The sequence below is a fragment of the Dipodomys ordii genome, unplaced genomic scaffold, assembly GCF_000151885.1.
Source record: "Dipodomys ordii isolate 6190 unplaced genomic scaffold, Dord_2.0 Scaffold2, whole genome shotgun sequence".
NCBI classification, from domain to species: Eukaryota; Metazoa; Chordata; class Mammalia; order Rodentia; family Heteromyidae; genus Dipodomys; species Dipodomys ordii.
Genome location: NW_012267218.1, coordinates 21,997,426 through 22,014,935, shown reverse-complemented (window position 1 = coordinate 22,014,935; position 17,510 = coordinate 21,997,426). Strand labels below are relative to the sequence as shown.

General features: G+C 39.2%; 1 protein-coding gene across 1 annotated transcript in view; it reads left to right on the top strand.

The window, feature by feature from the left end:
* The window catches only part of Ttll5 (tubulin tyrosine ligase-like family member 5), a 221,664-nt gene that overhangs the window by 162,847 nt on the left and 41,307 nt on the right, over positions 1-17,510 (top strand). Inside the window, exon 29 of the mRNA XM_013013504.1 lies at positions 15,886-16,081. Coding sequence (XP_012868958.1) covers positions 15,886-16,081 — 196 coding nt within the window. The remainder of the gene's footprint in view (positions 1-15,885; positions 16,082-17,510) is intronic.

The window sequence follows — 17,510 nt, the reverse complement described above, 5'->3', positions numbered from 1 at the left end:
AGCTGCCTGGCTTCTTCCTGGACCTCTGGGGTCTCCCACAGCCCTAGTATCACCTGCATATGGTGTTTTCTTGAAGAAAAAAAAAGACATTTCCATTTAAAAACTTGTGAGGGACCACTGTGTTGTTTTTCACAGTTACAGCACCTCTTTACACTCCCAGAGTAGTTCACAGGCTTCCTGTTTGACCAGGTCCTCTGGTTTTTTACTGTGACCATCCCAATGGATGTGAACTGGTATCTACAAAATCACTATAGTTTTATTTTGCATTTCCTCCATAATTTGTAGTGTTCAGTATCTTTTTATGTGGGCAAAGACTTTGAATAGACATTTCTGCTGAGAAGACATACAAATGACCACATTTGTATTTTTTAGACCATTTATTATATTCTTGTCATCTTAAGTTTTAGTTCTTTCTATATTGTAGATATTAATCCCTCTGATACATAAAATGTTTTAAGGTTGGTGAGATATTTTTGTCTGTTTTTTTTTCTTGTTGCCAAGGAATTGTCAGCTCCAATGTCATGAAACTTTCTCCTTATGTAATAGTTTTAGTTCTTATATTTGGCCTGTCTGCTGTTGCATTTTTGCAATAGCCTATTGTTTATACAATAGCCTGTTCAATTTGGGAGGGACTAAACAGGATATGAATGATGGGGTAGGGCCTCAGGCCATCTTTTTTTATTATTATAGTACAAGTGATGTACAGAGGGGTTACAATTACATAAGTCAAGTACTCAGTACATTTCTTGTTGAACAGTGTCATCTCTTTCCTTGTTTTCTCCCAGTTTTCCCCTCCCAACTCCCCTCTCCCACGTCATATAGTTCATTTTCAACATAGTGTCTAGTGAGTACCACTGCTGCATTTGTTCACCTTTATCCCCTCATTCCTGTGCTCCCGCTTACCCTCTCCAAAACGGATAGACTACATACAAAACAAAAAGTATAGAAATCAAAAACAGCGCAAAGGAGAAAGGGAAAAAGCAAAGTAATGAAAAACCTCCTGTTTCTATTCCTTGGAGTTCATTCAGTAAACATCATTTCCAAAGGCCATCTTGTAGGCTAGTGCATACAGTAAAGCAGATGTGTAGTTTTCAAAGTTAAGTGATTCTATGAGGTTTATAGTGGAAAATCAGAATCCTTTTCCTTTCTCTCCCTGGTGCTATTTAAGTTTAATTTCCATACTTCAGAGATAGCTAACTCCTTTTTTGTTATTATTACTTTCATTTTACTTAGTCATACGTTTATTCTGCCACTTTACATTTTTTGACATTAGATGTTATCTACTAATCACTTTTTGGGCGATTTCATGCTCTTGTGCCACCTCCTTCCCCATCCCCTTCCCCACTTCCCTTACTCCTGTCCTTGAAATGGAACAGAGCATTTAGTGAGGTCCTGTTCACAGTGGTCATTATCATGGTACCTGAGTCATCATTACTCTCCTATTATTATTTGTCCGTCATCCTGCCTGATTTTCTGGTGATTCCTTTCTCATCTCCATACCATCTACTTCCTTAAGTCTGACTTGGTACCCACTGTGATTTGCCCAGTTTAGGACAGTGTGCACATGACTTCAAGCCAGGGACCAGGGGATGCGATGCATGTTTACTTTTTCTTCTATAGGAAGTGGCGCTTTAGCTCAAGTGGTAGAGCGCTCGCCTTGAGCTGAAGAGCTGAGGGACAGCGCCCAGGCCCAGATTTCAGGCCCCACAACCGACAAAAAAAAACCAAAAAACCTTTTTCTTCTATAGGCTGACATTCTTAGGTCCATACCTTGTTGCACAAGGTATGCAACTACTAGTTGCACACATGTAAACCCATCATATAGTAATATAATACAGCAAATATACACTAAATATAAGAGATAACATCTTCTCTGAGGAGGTAAAAGGCTGATATCTATATTTTGGGGATGTCTTTTCATATTTTTTGTGTGTTCATATAAACTTATTTTACCCACTGTGTAGTTGCCCAAAAATATGAATTTATCCTGTTCAGTTTGCCGTGTTCCTCTTGCCTTGTTCCTCTGTCAAGAAGTGCTAGGTAGTATCCAGCTAAGGCACCCACAGTGAGCCCTTGTTGATGTATCTTCATATGCATGTCCATGTGTTAGACTTGGATAAATTCCTAGAGGTAGGATTTGTGGGATCACATGATATATTTGCGTTGAATTTTTATAGATACTGTCAAATTGATCTCCAAAGAGACTGCAGTGTATCCCCTGTCTGGAGTGTGGAAGCTCTCCTCTGCCCTGCACACTTTCCTACATTTCCTACCATTGATCTTTCCATCTGGTCTTCATCACCAGGCTCATCCCTTCCACATAAGGTCTGTCTCAGGTCCATCATTGTGGAAGTAGGAAGAGACTTAAGAGAAATTTCATAGGGGTGCTTTGTTTGGGAAGCCAGGAAGGTAAAGGATTCTCATGTGCTGCTCTTTTCTGAATACCATTAAGACCAGAAAACTTCCCCAAGTCTCCTTCTCCTCACACTACTTCACTGCTTTTCTCTCCTGCTTCTGTTTTTGACGGATTTTGCCAAAGGAACCTGATCTTCCCCCTCCCTCAACAAGGAATTACCAGAGAAGTCATAGAACCCAGAAAACTGAGTGAAAGACACGTAAGGAAAATATTAAAAGGAAGAAACTGTTTGATGTACTTTTAATATAAAATGTGGAAAAAGCAGAAGGTGGGGGCTGGGAAAGGAGGGAGGAAAGAGATTATTCACGGTAATGGGAACCAAATGTTGGCAAGGAAGCCAGCAGCATTCTCACACTCTTCCTGTCAACCCTGCGGCTTTTCAAAGTGATAATAACGGAGAGCCACAGCCAGGCCACACCTTAACCCTTCCATACCTGGACAGCTCCTTCCAGTAAGCAGCAGAGGCTGTTGTCCACCATGAAGGAGGCCAGTACATGGACGTTTCTGTGCTTCTCTGCCACCATGGCTGATTGTAGGTGGAAGCAAGCACTGAAGAGTAGGAACACTTGTTTATCTGAGTCTGCCTGAGTCTGTTTTGTGGACCTTGAGCAGCCTGCTTGACCAATAGCTAATATTGTTTGCATGACCATAGGCACCTCACCTTGCTTTCTTGAGAGGAACTTAAGAGGAGATGAGGGCCACATGTATTAACTGAATGCCCTCTGGGCCAGAGAATGTTACTAGGTGCTGATGGGGAGAGAGCTTATTTGTAGGCTTGGGGCTTTGTTTTTCCTAGATATTCTCTTGTGCCACTGTGAAACCTAGATACAGATATTGGAGCTGAAGAGTTTGCCCTGCCATTAGGACTTTCAGGTCAAGGCCAGATACCATTCATCCAAGGAGGGAGAAGAAAATAGAGTTACTAAATGAAACTCTGGGTTCTGCTGATGTCAATCATGTGTAAATGTTGACTTGGTCCAACTTGCCTTTAAAGGTCATTTTTGCCAAGTACCTTCATTCTCAGGAGACTAAAATCTAAGGATTATGGTTCAAAATCAGCCCAGTCAGCAAAATCCATGAGACTCTTATCTCCAGTTAGCCACCAAAAAGCTGGAAATTAAGCTGTAGCTCAATTAGTAGAGCACCAGCCTTGAGCACTAAAGCTAAAAAATAGTTCCTAGGCCCTGTTTTCAAGCCTCAGTACACCCCCCAAAAAAGATCACTTTTGCTGTTTCTGAGCACCAGACACTGAATGTAGAGCCTAAGTTCCCTGCACCTCTGTTGCTTCATTGCTCTTCACGCCTATAAATGCTAAAAGCTTATATGAGATAAGACAAAAAAAAAAACATGGAGCACAGTGCCTTTCATTTCCTCTTCGTATTCATCACCATCCTCATATTGCACACAGCCAAAACTGAAACAGCTTTTGTTTGAGGTTGTTGTTGTTTTTTGTCAGTCATGGGTCTTGAACTCTGGGCCTGGGCACTGTCCCTGAGCTCTTCAGCTCAAGGAGAGTGCTCTACCACTTGAGCCACAGCACCACTTTTGGTTTTCTGGTGGTTTATTGAAGATGAGTTTCACAGACTTTCCTGCCTGGGCCTACGTTGAACCACAGTCCTCAGTTCTCAGCCTCCTGAGTAGCTAGGATACAGGTTTGAGCCACCGGGGCCCAACTATTGTTTGTTTCTTTTAAGACATAGCCTCACTGTGTAGCCCATGAGGGCTTCTAACTTTCGATCTTTCTTCCTTGGCTTCTTGAGTGCTATCATTACAGGCATGCATACCGTGTAAAACTAAAATGCTTTTTTTAAAGCCATCTTTGAGATGACTTTATTGTTTTATATTTTATGTTTATATCTGTGATTCTCCAGAGTTAATTTTTTTAATTTTTGTATGAGGTATAAGAGTTAATTTGAGGTCCAAATACAACTTCTTAACAAACAAATGGCTTAGGTACTTTTGCCAAAAATTAATTGAGTCTATTTATGTGGGTCTTAGCCAAGAGGTATAGGAATGAGATAAGTTAGTTAGAAAATCTGGCAGTATTATTTTTAAGTATCACCGTCTATTCTGTGTTGTAACTTAGCTTCATTGTAGAATTAGCTTCAAAAGCAGCTTTTTCACCTATTCTGAATGTGCACTTGCAGAAATTATTTAGTCTAAATCTCAAGATGTCTCATCTGTAAAGTGAACTAAATATAACACCTATCTCAATGTGTTATGGTGAAGCAAAGATGATGCATATAAAGAGCTTACTGGAGTCAGACATAGAAATTCTCACTCTAATGTAGTGGTGGTGAGACTTGGCCATTTCCATGCTTAGCCACAACAAGCCACACAATACTCTGCTCTTTTAATTCTCTGAGCTTTAACTCTTTTAATCTGCTTTATTGCAACTTTGTCATGAGCACACAGGTATTCCATTTAAAGCTGTTGTGCTGGGCTTCACTTAAATGGCAGTATTGTTTTTGTTTCATTTTAGTGATATGGTGGTTTGAACTCAAGGCTTCACACTTGTTATGCAGACACTATTATTTCAGTCCTATATATTATTTTTACCACATTCATACCAAAGCTGATTTTTTACTTTTGTCTCTACCAAGGTGGAGGGGGAGTACAGTTTATAGAAATATGAAACTTCGTATTGGTTTGTGAGAAATTTGTGTTCTCTAATTGAACCTGAAAAGAACACAAATAAGCTGGGTAGTGGTGGCTCATGCCTATAAGCCTAGCTACTCAGAAGGCTGAGATCTGAGCATCAAGGTTCAAAGCCAGCACTGGCCAAAAAGCCTATGAGACTCTTACCTCTAGCCAGCAAAAAGTCAGAAGCAGAGGTTAGCTCAAGTGATAGAGTACTAACCCTGAGACCGTGAGTTCAAGCCCCAGCACTCGCGTGCGCGCACACACACACACACACACAAGAAACACTAGCAACTAATGGTGACTACATGTTTTTGTACCTTACTTAGAGACTGTATGTTTGGACAGAAAACACCAATAGCCTAAAGAAACTGAGCATAAATATATGATTTGTGTTTACAACATGGATTCAGTTTTTCCTTGGTTTGTATGCTCACTTTTTTGGGTATAACTCACCTTCACAGATGTGAACCTATACTCAGGGAAATCTGAATGTCAGTTTTAGATGGTAAAAAATCACATGAGGAAACATGAGCCTAGGGAATGGAAATTGTAAGGGTATTGTCCTCTTTTCTTACAAGAGCTCGATCATGCAGGTGTTAGTCAACAAGTCTTTTTGCTGTCATCTGTCATTTCAGCTATGGGTTCACAAGCACATGTTTTAACAACTGTAGTGTTTTAGATGAAAAGCATATAAAGAAGGAAGAGGTAATGAAAGATGTCCCTGTTAGCCTCTATATCATTTTTTTGACTCAGTGTGTGGGGAATCAGGCTGTGAGACAGACAAGGATGAATCATTCATTTCTTCTCAGCAAGTGCAATGTCTGAATTTAAAGTTGTAGAAGAATTGTGTTGGATACAATTCCTAAATACAGATTCTATATTTCCTTTTTTTTATATAATGTACTGGAGTTTAAACTCAGTGTCATGCTTTCTAGGCAGGTACTCTACAGTTCGAGCCACATTTCCACCTCATTTTCTTATAGTCTTACTATGTTTTTTAACCACATTCATACCAAAGCTGATTTGAATCTCTATACCAAGAGGACCCAGTTTGTAGGAATATGAGCCATCTCATGGATTTATAAGAAAGTATTATATGAACTTAAAGAACACAAATAAGAAACTGAACCTTAAAAGAACACAAATACTAGTTCTAATAGTAACAAAACATTTTTGTACCTCAGCTCTTTTTATAGCTTACTTTGTACCAGCAATTGTTCTAAAAACTTTACATGTGTTTGTTGATTTAGTGCTCACAAACCTGTGAGCCATCTATTGTCATTCCCTTTTTACAGAAGGAGAAACTAAGCCCAGAGAAAATAAAACGACTTGACCAAGGTGACATAGTTGGTGAATGTTGGTTAGCACTGAATCATAGCAATATGGTAGCAGATGCTCTTTAGTGCTCTGGCAGGAATTCTCCTTGTGTGTCAGTCATTTGATGAGCTTGTTAATACACAGATTGCTGGCCCACCAGAAGAGTAGCCTGGTGTAAAGTTCAGCCAAGGAGATGTTGATGCTGATGCTCTGATCCAGAGACCATGCTTCAATAGCAACTGCCCTCTCCTGAGCTGCCTCTCCTGGGGCTGGTGATTTTCAGTGCAAATATTTGAGGAGCAGGATAGTAGGTTTTCAGTGTCTGATCCTATCAGACATATGTATCTACCTTTTTTGCCCCTGTGACCTTGGGCTAGCCCCTCTAGTTACTTTCAAGCATGTGCCATTATAGCTGTGGTATGGACTTGAATGAGACTACTTTCTACATAAATTGTATGTTGAAGGCAGCTTGGAAATTGACTTTGAGAAGCAGTGTGTCTATATTGCTGGAGGAAAATTAAACATTTTAATCTCTCATCTTTGACCTTATTACTTTTCAAAAATATAAAATTTTCTTTCTTGTGATTTCCCTGGCACATTCTCTATTTTATAAAAATGATTTTTACTTACAAAGGAAAAAAAAGGACAGGTGGAGAAGGTTCCCAAAAAGAATAAGGGTGGAGTCTTTGGAGTTGTCTCTCATTTTCTTTGGCCAACTGAAGGAAGGGGCAGAGGCAAGTTACTGGAGCCGGAAAAGCTGTGGACTTCACTGTGCCAAGTTGCTTGCTCTTTTGCTTCCTGGGGAAAAAGAAGAGAAGTGAAGGGAGTCTTAACTGATGTGACAGGGCAGGAATTCTGCTTTGGTGACACTTTGCAAGCTGTTGTGTGCACCATTGAACCCGGCTACAAGTCAGTGTGGAAATTCTTTGAAACTGGCAGCATTTCTGCTGCCTGAACATTCATGCTTAAAGCTTTTCCTGGCTTGTCTTTGCAGAGTGTGAAAGCTAGGTGGTGGTGGGCCAGCTGCACTGTGTGTACCTCCATTATTGTCACAAGGCACCAACCAGCCTTTTCCCTTGATTTGAGAAAAATCCTGCTGCGCTGGAGTCAGTCTTCACTGTTGAATGAACTGGTGTCAGGGAGTTCTCCTTTGGCTCTCTTAAAGGTCACTCTTTGCTCACTTCTTTTTTAGCTCACCACTACATTTTTCAGGCTCCATGTGGTATGCTGGTTATGCCAAAATAAAGAGCTTGATCAAAGACATTTCTTGTTCCTAAGGCTAAGGATCAGCCTATCTTCTCAGAGCAAGCTAATAGATAATGGACCCAAGAGTCTCTGTCTACATAATGGCTGACTCCCAAAATCTAAAGTTGCCTTCTAAACAAGGCTATGAACTTAATTTTGAAGAGATATGGTTTAATATCCAGCTTTGTATTCCATAAGTCTTGTTCACAGAGTTTATCTTTGCCAGATGTACTAAGAAATCCAAGTTTTTGTCCTTATTTCCTCCTCCTGGGGACCATTCCATCAATCATGGGGTGGTAGGGGTGTGGAGACAGCAGAAGTCTGGTCCACATTCTGAATCCATTGTCAAGTCTAGCTGGCTGTGATCTCACTGCACTTTAAAAAGGACCGGCATATCAGCTCCTAATTTTTTAAATACTTCAGGGTGTCCTTCACAAACTTAATGTCATTGTCATACAGTTATTTAATAAAATCAAATGGAGTTAGTCCAAAGCCTTCCTCCCCAGATTTTGCCTTGTCATCACTACTGCTTGTTTCTTTTTCCCTAGCTACATCTCTCTTTATCAAATGATTAACCAGAAGCCTACTCTCTCAATTGCTTGTGATTCTGTGTTTCAAATTGATATATTATCCTGGACCCTACACTTAACCTTTTGATCTCTTTGGGGGGAGTGCTTTTTTTCAATTGGTTGTGAGCCACTTTATACTATTTTAATTGTATTTTTATTATCTTTAATTGAACAAAGGAGTTACCATTCAATAAATCAGTTTATAAGTACAATGCATCTTGATCTTTGAGCCATTTTTATTTTATTTTGTGGTCCTACTCTTGCTTTCAGATTTTCAATGAAGTCGTGTAGATTTATTTTTCAAGTACTAGTTGATATTCAGTTATCTCCTTAGTTATAATTTTTAGTTTTAAGTGAAAGTGATTCAGTGCATGATTAAGATACAAAGAAAGAGCTCATACACTGGAAAAGGAAGGAGAGCAATCATAGATTAAGATGCTAAATTAAACCAATCATTGAGGTGTCGGTTTCAAGCCAAAATCTAGTAGATTAACGGATTTGGCAGCCCTTAGAGAAGGCAAACAATTGCTTAAGCCCTGTGTTGATTCATTAAAATACATAAATAAATCATGTTGGACTAATGTCATTTTCCTTCCTGGTAGAATTCATTAATAGGAGAAAATGGGGGACTGAAATATAATGACTGTAACTGCATTTCAACAAAGCATAATAAAATATTGTGTACACTAAAGAGAAATATGAGAAAATAGCCTCAATAAAAATATTAGGTAACTGTACCCAAACAGTGAACCAGTGTCATTGGTTCCTGTTTACTAATTTTTATCAATTTACTTACCCATTGATTTTTAAGTGCCTAGGCACTTATGTAACTAGAAAACACGCAAATTCTGTTTTCATGGAATAGTATATACCTTGATGACAAATCAATATTTATAGAGATGAGACTGATGAATTTACTTCATTATTTAACAGGGAAAATGTACAACTCTTTTTTACATATAAGAGAAACTTTGTAAGTTTGAGTTGACTATAAATATAATAATTAGGGTTGGAAATATGGCTTAGTAATAGAGTTCCTGGGTTCGACTCCTTAGTACCACATAAACTAGCCGGAAGTGGTACTGTGTGCCCAGGCCCTGAGTTCAAACCCCAGGACTGGCCAAAAAAAAAAAAAGTATAATTAACAGTGGAATAAAAACTTGCTAAAACTAATATTCCCATACATTCACAACTCAATACTACATGAAAAAAGCAGATTGTACAAAATAATCATTTGGGTGATGGAAATACAGAGGAAAGATCCATGCCATGATGTTCATTAAGTGGACATGTATGTGCACTCCTGTAATTCTAATACTTGGGAGGCCGAGACAGAAAGCTTACAAGTCCCAGGCAAGCCTGGACTACATGAGTGAGACAGATATGAAACAGTTTTTGACAATGTTTATAGTAGGCATTTTTGGTTGTTAGGTCATAGATGACTTTTAATCTTTAAATCTTCTGTATTCATTTTTAAGATGTTAAAAATGCATTGCTTTTGTTCCTTAAAAATACTGCTTTTTGGAGGAGCACCAGGGGCTCACACCTATAATCCTAGCTACTCAGGAGACTGAGATCTGGGGATCAAGGTTCAACCCAGCCTGGGCAGGAAAGTCTGTGAGACTCTTACCTCCAATAAACTACCCCCAAAAAAGCTGAAGTGGAGTTCTAACTGATAAAGCAGTAGTCTTGAGCAAAAAGAAGCTCTGGGATAATGCCCAGGCCCCTGAGTTTAAGCCCCAGGACAGGCAAAAAAAAAAAAACAAAAAAACTACTTTTTTATTTGCAGAAGTTCAAGGGTGCAGGTGTATCATTGCTGGGGATTTAGGTTCAGAAGAGGGGAGAAGCAGGGGGAGGGGTAGTAATCTCCCTCATTGATCTCTCCCTGGTCAACAGCATTAGTAGTAAACTCCCATTCTCCTGCCCATGGTTGGCACGCTTTCTAGCAGACTTCCATCATGAGCAAGTCCCCTCCACCAGAGGCTGTGTGCCACAGCTCTTGCTGGTGGGTAAGTGCAGCAAGTAGATCTTATACTCCTACTCACTTCCCAAGTGACTTCAAAGGCCTTGTTTTAGTAGTTTTGCTGCCCTGGCTTATTACCAGATTACCCCACATGGTCCCAGTACTTGGTAAGGGGATTAGAAATACAACTTTGTCTCTCTTCTTTCTATAAAGTAATGAAATTTCTCACACCCATTTCTTAGTGCACCTGTTGTATCCCCTCACTCCATTCAAAAGCTTAGATTCACTTTCCATAGAAAGAATGTTAATAATAGCATTTCTTATATTTGCCCGATATTGTGTTAAAAATGCTTTACATGGATTATCACATTTAGTCCTTAGACTAGGCCAATGAGAAATGGGATGGATTTTTGTTCTCACAGTTGCAACCACAGTACAGAAACATTGAACGTGTTGCTTTTGGTGGTAGAAACAAGGGTTTGAACCAGCAGTCTTGTTCTGGATCCCAGCTCTCCACCCCAACGCTGCTTCCTTCTATTCTAGAATGAGCCAGTTCAGAATCTGTGGTGTGGATCCAAGGGTACAAGACTCCTGTACTTCAGAATTCTCTTGCTAACCCAGCTCTGGCTTTGGTTTTGACTTATTTCCAGCCCTCAAAATCTCTTACTTCTTTTTGCCTTCTTTCTTGGGTTATTTCTTTAATCCTTTCCCAAGAACCTCTCATCATATCAAATAAACAAAATATTTTTTAAGCCCTTTCACCCCATTCTCAAGCAGGAAGTTCAGTTTGCGCTTAGAATTTCATGTTATAGTCCTGTGCTTTCAGCTGAGCATACTGGTTGTCAAACGTTCTCATGATTTTTTTCAGGTTATTTCTGAGCTTTTTAGTATTTCCAGAGCTCACTCTTGTACTTTAACTTTTCCTGCAAAAGAGCCCTCTTAACATAACTCCGTAGATTCAAAAGAGAAAAGGGTAGAAGGAGCAAAAGGTTAAAAGTTAGTTTCACTGGTATACTGCTATATTGTTTTAAAATAATATTTCAGCCAGGTGCCAGTGGCTCATGCCTGTAATCCTAGCTACTCAGGAGGCTGAGATCTCAGGATCATGGTTCAAAGCCAGCCTGGACAGGAAAAGCTGTGAAACTCTTATCTCCAATAAACCACCAGAAAACCAGAAGTGGTGCTGTGGCTCAAGTGGTAGAGCACTAGCCTTGAACTGAAGAGCTGAGAAACAGCTCTCAGGACCAGAGTTCAAGCCCCATGACTGACAGAAAATAAAAAATATATATTTCAACAGATAAATTCTCTAAGAATCAATGTACCTGTTACAAAGAAAATGAACTCTTCTGGAAGGCCTATGAAACTCACTCTCCTTAAATAATGTTAGGGGGCTGGGAAGTTGGCTCAGTGGTAGAGCGCTTGCCTTGCATGCTCAAAGCCCTGGGTTCAATTCCTCAGCACCACATAAGCAAAAGGAAAAAAGCCGGAAGTGGTGCTGTGGCTCAAGTGGTGGAGTGCTAGCCTTGAGCTGAAGAGCTGAGGGACAGCGCCCAGGCCCAGAGTTCAGGTCCCACAACCGGACCCCCAAAAAAAAATGTTAGGCACTAATTTTACTTGTCTTGCTGTCAGTGTCCTGGGAAGTCAACACATCTCAACAGTTAAAGCTAATTCATAATTTACCATGTAGATTAAAAAATTTAGTAAATGGTTTCAGTGTTATTGGACTTGTATCTAAATTTTTTTTCACTAATCAAAGTAGTTTTCAGTCATTCATTGAAGGCATTTTGTAATCAGATGTATTTTTTATTCACAGAGCCTATACTGTGTAATTTTAATGCTAAACTTAACTATCATGACTCCTGAACTTCCTTCTGACTACATATGACTTTAATGTCATAATATATTGGCAGGCTTAGTTCTTCAGACCAGCCTTTCTTTCTGCCTTTCAGCTATAGTGCTCATGTACATCAATATTACTGTATTTGCATTCCTCTTGCTTCAGAACTTTATGCCAGATTATATCATCCTATAGAATAGTACCAGGATCGTTATGAGATAGGCTAGTTCTCCCTTACTCTCACCTAACCATGTATTCCAAAATCTTACTGTGCCTGACTTCACTTGTCCAGATCGTGAGCTTTTTAAGAGCAGGAACTTAATGTTTTTCTTCTCTGTATTCCCTAAACACCTAGGAACAGTATCCAGTAAATGTGAGTTGGATTGCATTGAAATTGAAAACTCCTTAGGCATATATTTTACCATGTGAGGAGGAAAATAATTTTATAACTAAAATCAGGAAAGCATTATAATATATACATAGAACAGTAAATAATAGCTGAGGTTTTAATGAAAGGGATATGTCTTCATGTTTGCCTTTTTTTAAGTTGAAGTATAATTACCTGAGCCAAAGAACATATATTTTATACATTCAATTCCATGCTTCAACATGGATACAACATATAGAATATTTCCATCTCACTTCAAAATTCCCTTTTGTGCCATCTAGTCAATACTGCTAGCCTCCATGACAACCCTTATGTCTCCCTCTCTCTCTCCCTCTCCCATTTTTCCCTCTCCCTCTCCTTCTCCGTCTTCTTCCTATTCCTGTTTGTTTCCCTGTTTGTCAGTATTCCACTTGTGTTGTTAAACAACTATATTAGATAGTTATATTTCCATTTTGCAGCTGAGAAAATTTGATAAAGACACAGAGAAGTTAGTTGCTCTGAATGAAGGTCATGCTGTACAGAACTCTTCCTAACTATGCTCTCTTCATCCATTTGGTCTCCCTGAATATGACTAAAGTCCAGCTGCTCTGGGAAGCATTTGTAATAGGACACACAGTACTCATTTCCTGTAGAACCATGCTAATTGTGTCCCTGGAAACAATGCTTCTCCAATCATGTAGCCCACTGCTCATGAGACTCCTGTCATCTGTAGGGTTTGCTGCACTTATTGAGTGCCAGGGCTACTTTGCTTGTGGTGGAGATGCTATCCTTAAATATCCACATATTCCTGAAAGTGTCACTGTGTTTCTTATCATCAGAAGTACCATCTGCATTTTCACAGCATGTATTTTTCTTGGATATGACTGTTCCTGGCATTTCTAGTTATTTAGTATCCTTGAGTTCTACTTATTAAATGTCAGAAAAGCCACACATGCATACATCGTACATACCACACATACATACATCAACCCCATCAGGAGAGACAAAGGTATCCTTATACCTGGTAGCTCTAGTTTGGCAAAGATTGGACTGAGCTGGAGAAATGGCCAGTAGACTCATACCAATGTATAACTGTCACAGTTCTCTGCCTCACCCCACCTTCTGCTCTTGTGACATCACATCACTCTCAGGAATCTTGGTGCTGAAAGCATATCTTTGTAGAGGCTGCAGCTGCATGCTGAGATTTTGTTATGCATTTTTCAGATTTCCTCTTAAAGTTTCCTCAAGACCATATCCAGTTGATGGAACAGATAATAAACCAGAGGACAAAAACAGAGACTTTCTGTGTGTTTGGTTGAAAGTTGGGATGTACAGTCAAAAGGCAGTTATGGAGAGAAATGTTTCATCCCGGAGAATGGCATAGTGATGTAGACAGTAAAATGAAGTTCATAATAGGCTAAGCTTGTTGTATTTAGGAGAATATGCCATACTGATGCTTGCCATTTCCTTTTTTTTCGGGGGCAAGGAGGAGAGAGGCATTGGGTCTTGCTATTTTGCTCAGACTGGCCTAAAATTCTTAGGTTTGAGCAATTCCCCTTTCTCAGCCTCCTGAGCAGCTGAACTACAGGCTTTGAGTACAAGATATATATGAAACATAAGTAAATTTTATATTTAAACCTGAATTCCTTCTCCAATTATATATGTATTTACACACACGTTCCAAAATAAAAAAGAAAAGTGGAAACCTATCTAGTTCCAAGCATTTTGGATAAGGAATCTTGTGAAATTTTAGAGTGAATGATTGAATCTCAGAGTTTTGGTAGGATGGAAAATATATTACTAGTAGTATGTAGGATAAATTCAAGTTCAAGAAAATAAACAGAATTTGGAATGGAAAGGAATGCTATTAGATGTTGTAGAAATACTAAGATTTATAAACTCAGAAATGAGAAATCAAGAAAAGCCCCACGTATAGCAAACCCAACCTCCTCTGTGTCAGCCCTTGTTGCCTTGCATACAATGTGCCCTACAGGCTTGTGTTTTAGTATGAGGCACTATGGCCTGAACAGCCCCACTGTCATTCAGAGCAAGCAAGTTTGTCGTGGCACTTGTTATATTATACAGCTGAACATCCCCCACCCTGCCCACTGTTGCACTATAAAAATTCCTGTCTTTATGCTAAAAGCCTCTGCTTGCTTGAGAAATTTCCTTTTGTGATTTGCAGCCTGAGCTTATGTTACTGATGAGATTAAAAACAGATTTCATTATAAAAGTTTATGATGTTGCATTCTGCTCAATATATATGCAGTTGGAAGAACATGCTTCTTTTCTTACCCAGAGCCCCTTATCGGATTGTCTCTTGTCCACTGTCCTACCCTGTGTGCATGTCTAGACACTGCCTGTGTCATATACCTGAGAACCTGGGCATGACCTCCCCAGATAAGGGGTTCAGACTGATTTCTGATATGCAACACAAAAATGTGAAAACAAATACCTCCATGAATGTTTTATTAAAACAAGTTTTAGCAAACAAAACAAATCTAGCTACCCAGTGAGATGAATTCTCATAGATTCTACCTAGTATATAATTCCTCTAATACCTAATCACTGAATCTAGGTTGCAGCAAGCCAGTTACAATGGATGACTTTCCTAACCTTTAATCCAGTGATCATAAATAATAGTTTCATTTTGATTCAAGCAGGACCTAGCCTTGTTAGTATGAAGCCAGGGAAGGTCATTTTTTTTTCATCTATCCTCTCCCATTATGTTATTAGTTCATTGGGGACCAATTACCTTCTCTTCATTTAAAGCCGAGCACCTCTCTCCACTGTTCCTACTTCTGCTCATTCAGTGCCTTTAGCTATTCAGTCTGCTGCTATGTATTACTTTCAGTCAACTTCTTTTTCCCTTTTAATGAGAAAAGAGATAATATACTCTTCTGGCTTCTCCTTTCATAACCATGTAATCCTGCCTTACTACCATCCAACACTCAACTTGTGAGTAGTGTTAATATTTCATTAATTTATTTAGGCATTTTTGTATTCCACCAGTGGTTGCCACAGTTCACTATACCTCTGGAAACCCCTTAGGAAAGATTTATTATATGTGCATGCTATTATATGTTGTACACACTCTCCCTCCCTCCCCCCACTACCCCCCCCACGCCCATATTAAGGCATTTCCAGAGTAATCACTGAAGACCAGTATGTTCTAAGCTTTTTGATATAGTTCTCCAAACATGTAGATGAGTTGCTTAACTGGAGGAGTCTTGATGTGGCCAGTCAGAGGGAAGATTGTACTGAATCAAAACCCTTTCATTCATGTACTTCACAAAGCACTTTGTAGATTTAGCCTTAACTGGGTATTTGGATATCTCTATCTCTGGGAGGACAGACTTAGAGACCCGAAGTATCCAAACTGAGATTCAGTGGAAGACTTGGATAACTTATAATGTAAGTAATTCTAACCTTTATCTGATTCTCTAAAGAAAAATGTCTGACAAATTTCTTTTCTTTCTTTTGGACTGCTCATATAACCACTCTAAGAAGTTTGTTTTCTCTCTCTAGGAGCCTCCAAACAGGTGGCCTTGCCTGGGAAGGAGAAGTAGAAAACAACGCATATAGCAAGGCTACAGGGGTGGCCCCCCAGCACAAGTATCACCCCACAGCAGGCAGTTACCAACTCCATTTTGCTCTCCAGCAACTTGAACAACAGAAACTTCAGTCCCGGCAGCTTCTGGACCAAAGTCGAGCTCGGCACCAGGTAATGTAAGATAAGTGTTTCTGTGTGCTTGTATCTTCCTTTCAGCTGTTGAAAAAGGTAACGTTAATTTCCCAAAAGTTTGATGGCATTTTCCTGGATTGAATGGCTCCTGGGAAATCTCCTTCTCAAATTATTCTGGAGTCTTAATATTGTCTTTGCTGGAAGGGGATACTCAACAATATTTGATCTGTGGATTATATTTGAATGTGTAAAAATCCTGATTGTCATATTTACCTTTCTGTAGTATGGTCTTTGTTTAGTGCATGTCTGATACTCTACTTTCCAGACACTTAAAAACAGCATTTTAAGCATCTTTATATCCAAATGTACTATCCAGCCTTCATAGATTTTGTATGTATAAATACATATTACTCTTTCATGATCTAAAATAATAACAAAAGAAATGATCACAAATTAGGTTTCTGGTCTTATGTAAAATAGCTGTTCCTTTCATAAAAGTTGTTTATTCAATATCTGTCACGTGCTGGGTACTGTTTGAAACAGCGAGGAAGTGATAGTGGTCTTACAAACAAACAAGTTTGCTGTTGTGGAGCTTTCACGTAGGGAAAAGTTAAGTTTCTACTCACTGTCTAGGTATGACAAACTCCCCTAAGTACATGGGGTGAGGACCTGTGTAATCAAGTATGGCCCAATGACAGAGAAAGAATGGGCTCATACAACAGGCTACACTTATATTTTTCTTGATGGTTAAGGATTATCATTAGAATCAGATCCCGTGTTCTTCGGTAGGGTTATAGGTCTCACCCTTTTATTTTGTTGTGGAAGAAATAAATACCTTTTATCAGTTTGATCATTTGCCACGTTCTTCTTTTTCTATAAAAATGTAGTACATAGTATGCACCAGCTTATACAGAGTTAATATTTCACAGTCTTTCTTCATCCTTTCAGTAAAACAATAGCCATTATTCCCTGTACTCTTGTCTTTTCAACTACTATGTTAGTTCTTTCTGTCACTATGACAAATATTTGAGAAGATCAACTTAAGGGAGAAAAATTTTGTTTTAGCTCATAGTCCCAGAGATTTCAGTCCATGGCCTGTTGGCTCCATTGCTTTAGCCCTGCAGCATGGTAGATTAAAAACTATGAAGGAAAGCATGGTGAAGGAAAAATTGTGGCTGGAACACATCGAAGTAACAGCAAGAGTCCAGAGCCACTTAACACTTTTCAAAGATGTGCCCCTAGAGACCTTCTTCCTTTAATTAGTCTCTACCTTCCACGGAGTCCCAATTGTCCAGATTTTGAATCCATTAGTGGATTAGACCATTCATTAAGACCAGAGCCCTCAGGATCTAAGTATCTCTGGAAATAAGCTCACAGGCACAGTTATGCTTTACTAGTTTCCTAGTCATCTCTCAGTCCCGTCAACAATCAAGATAAGCCTACAAGAGGGTAAAGTATCTCAAATTTG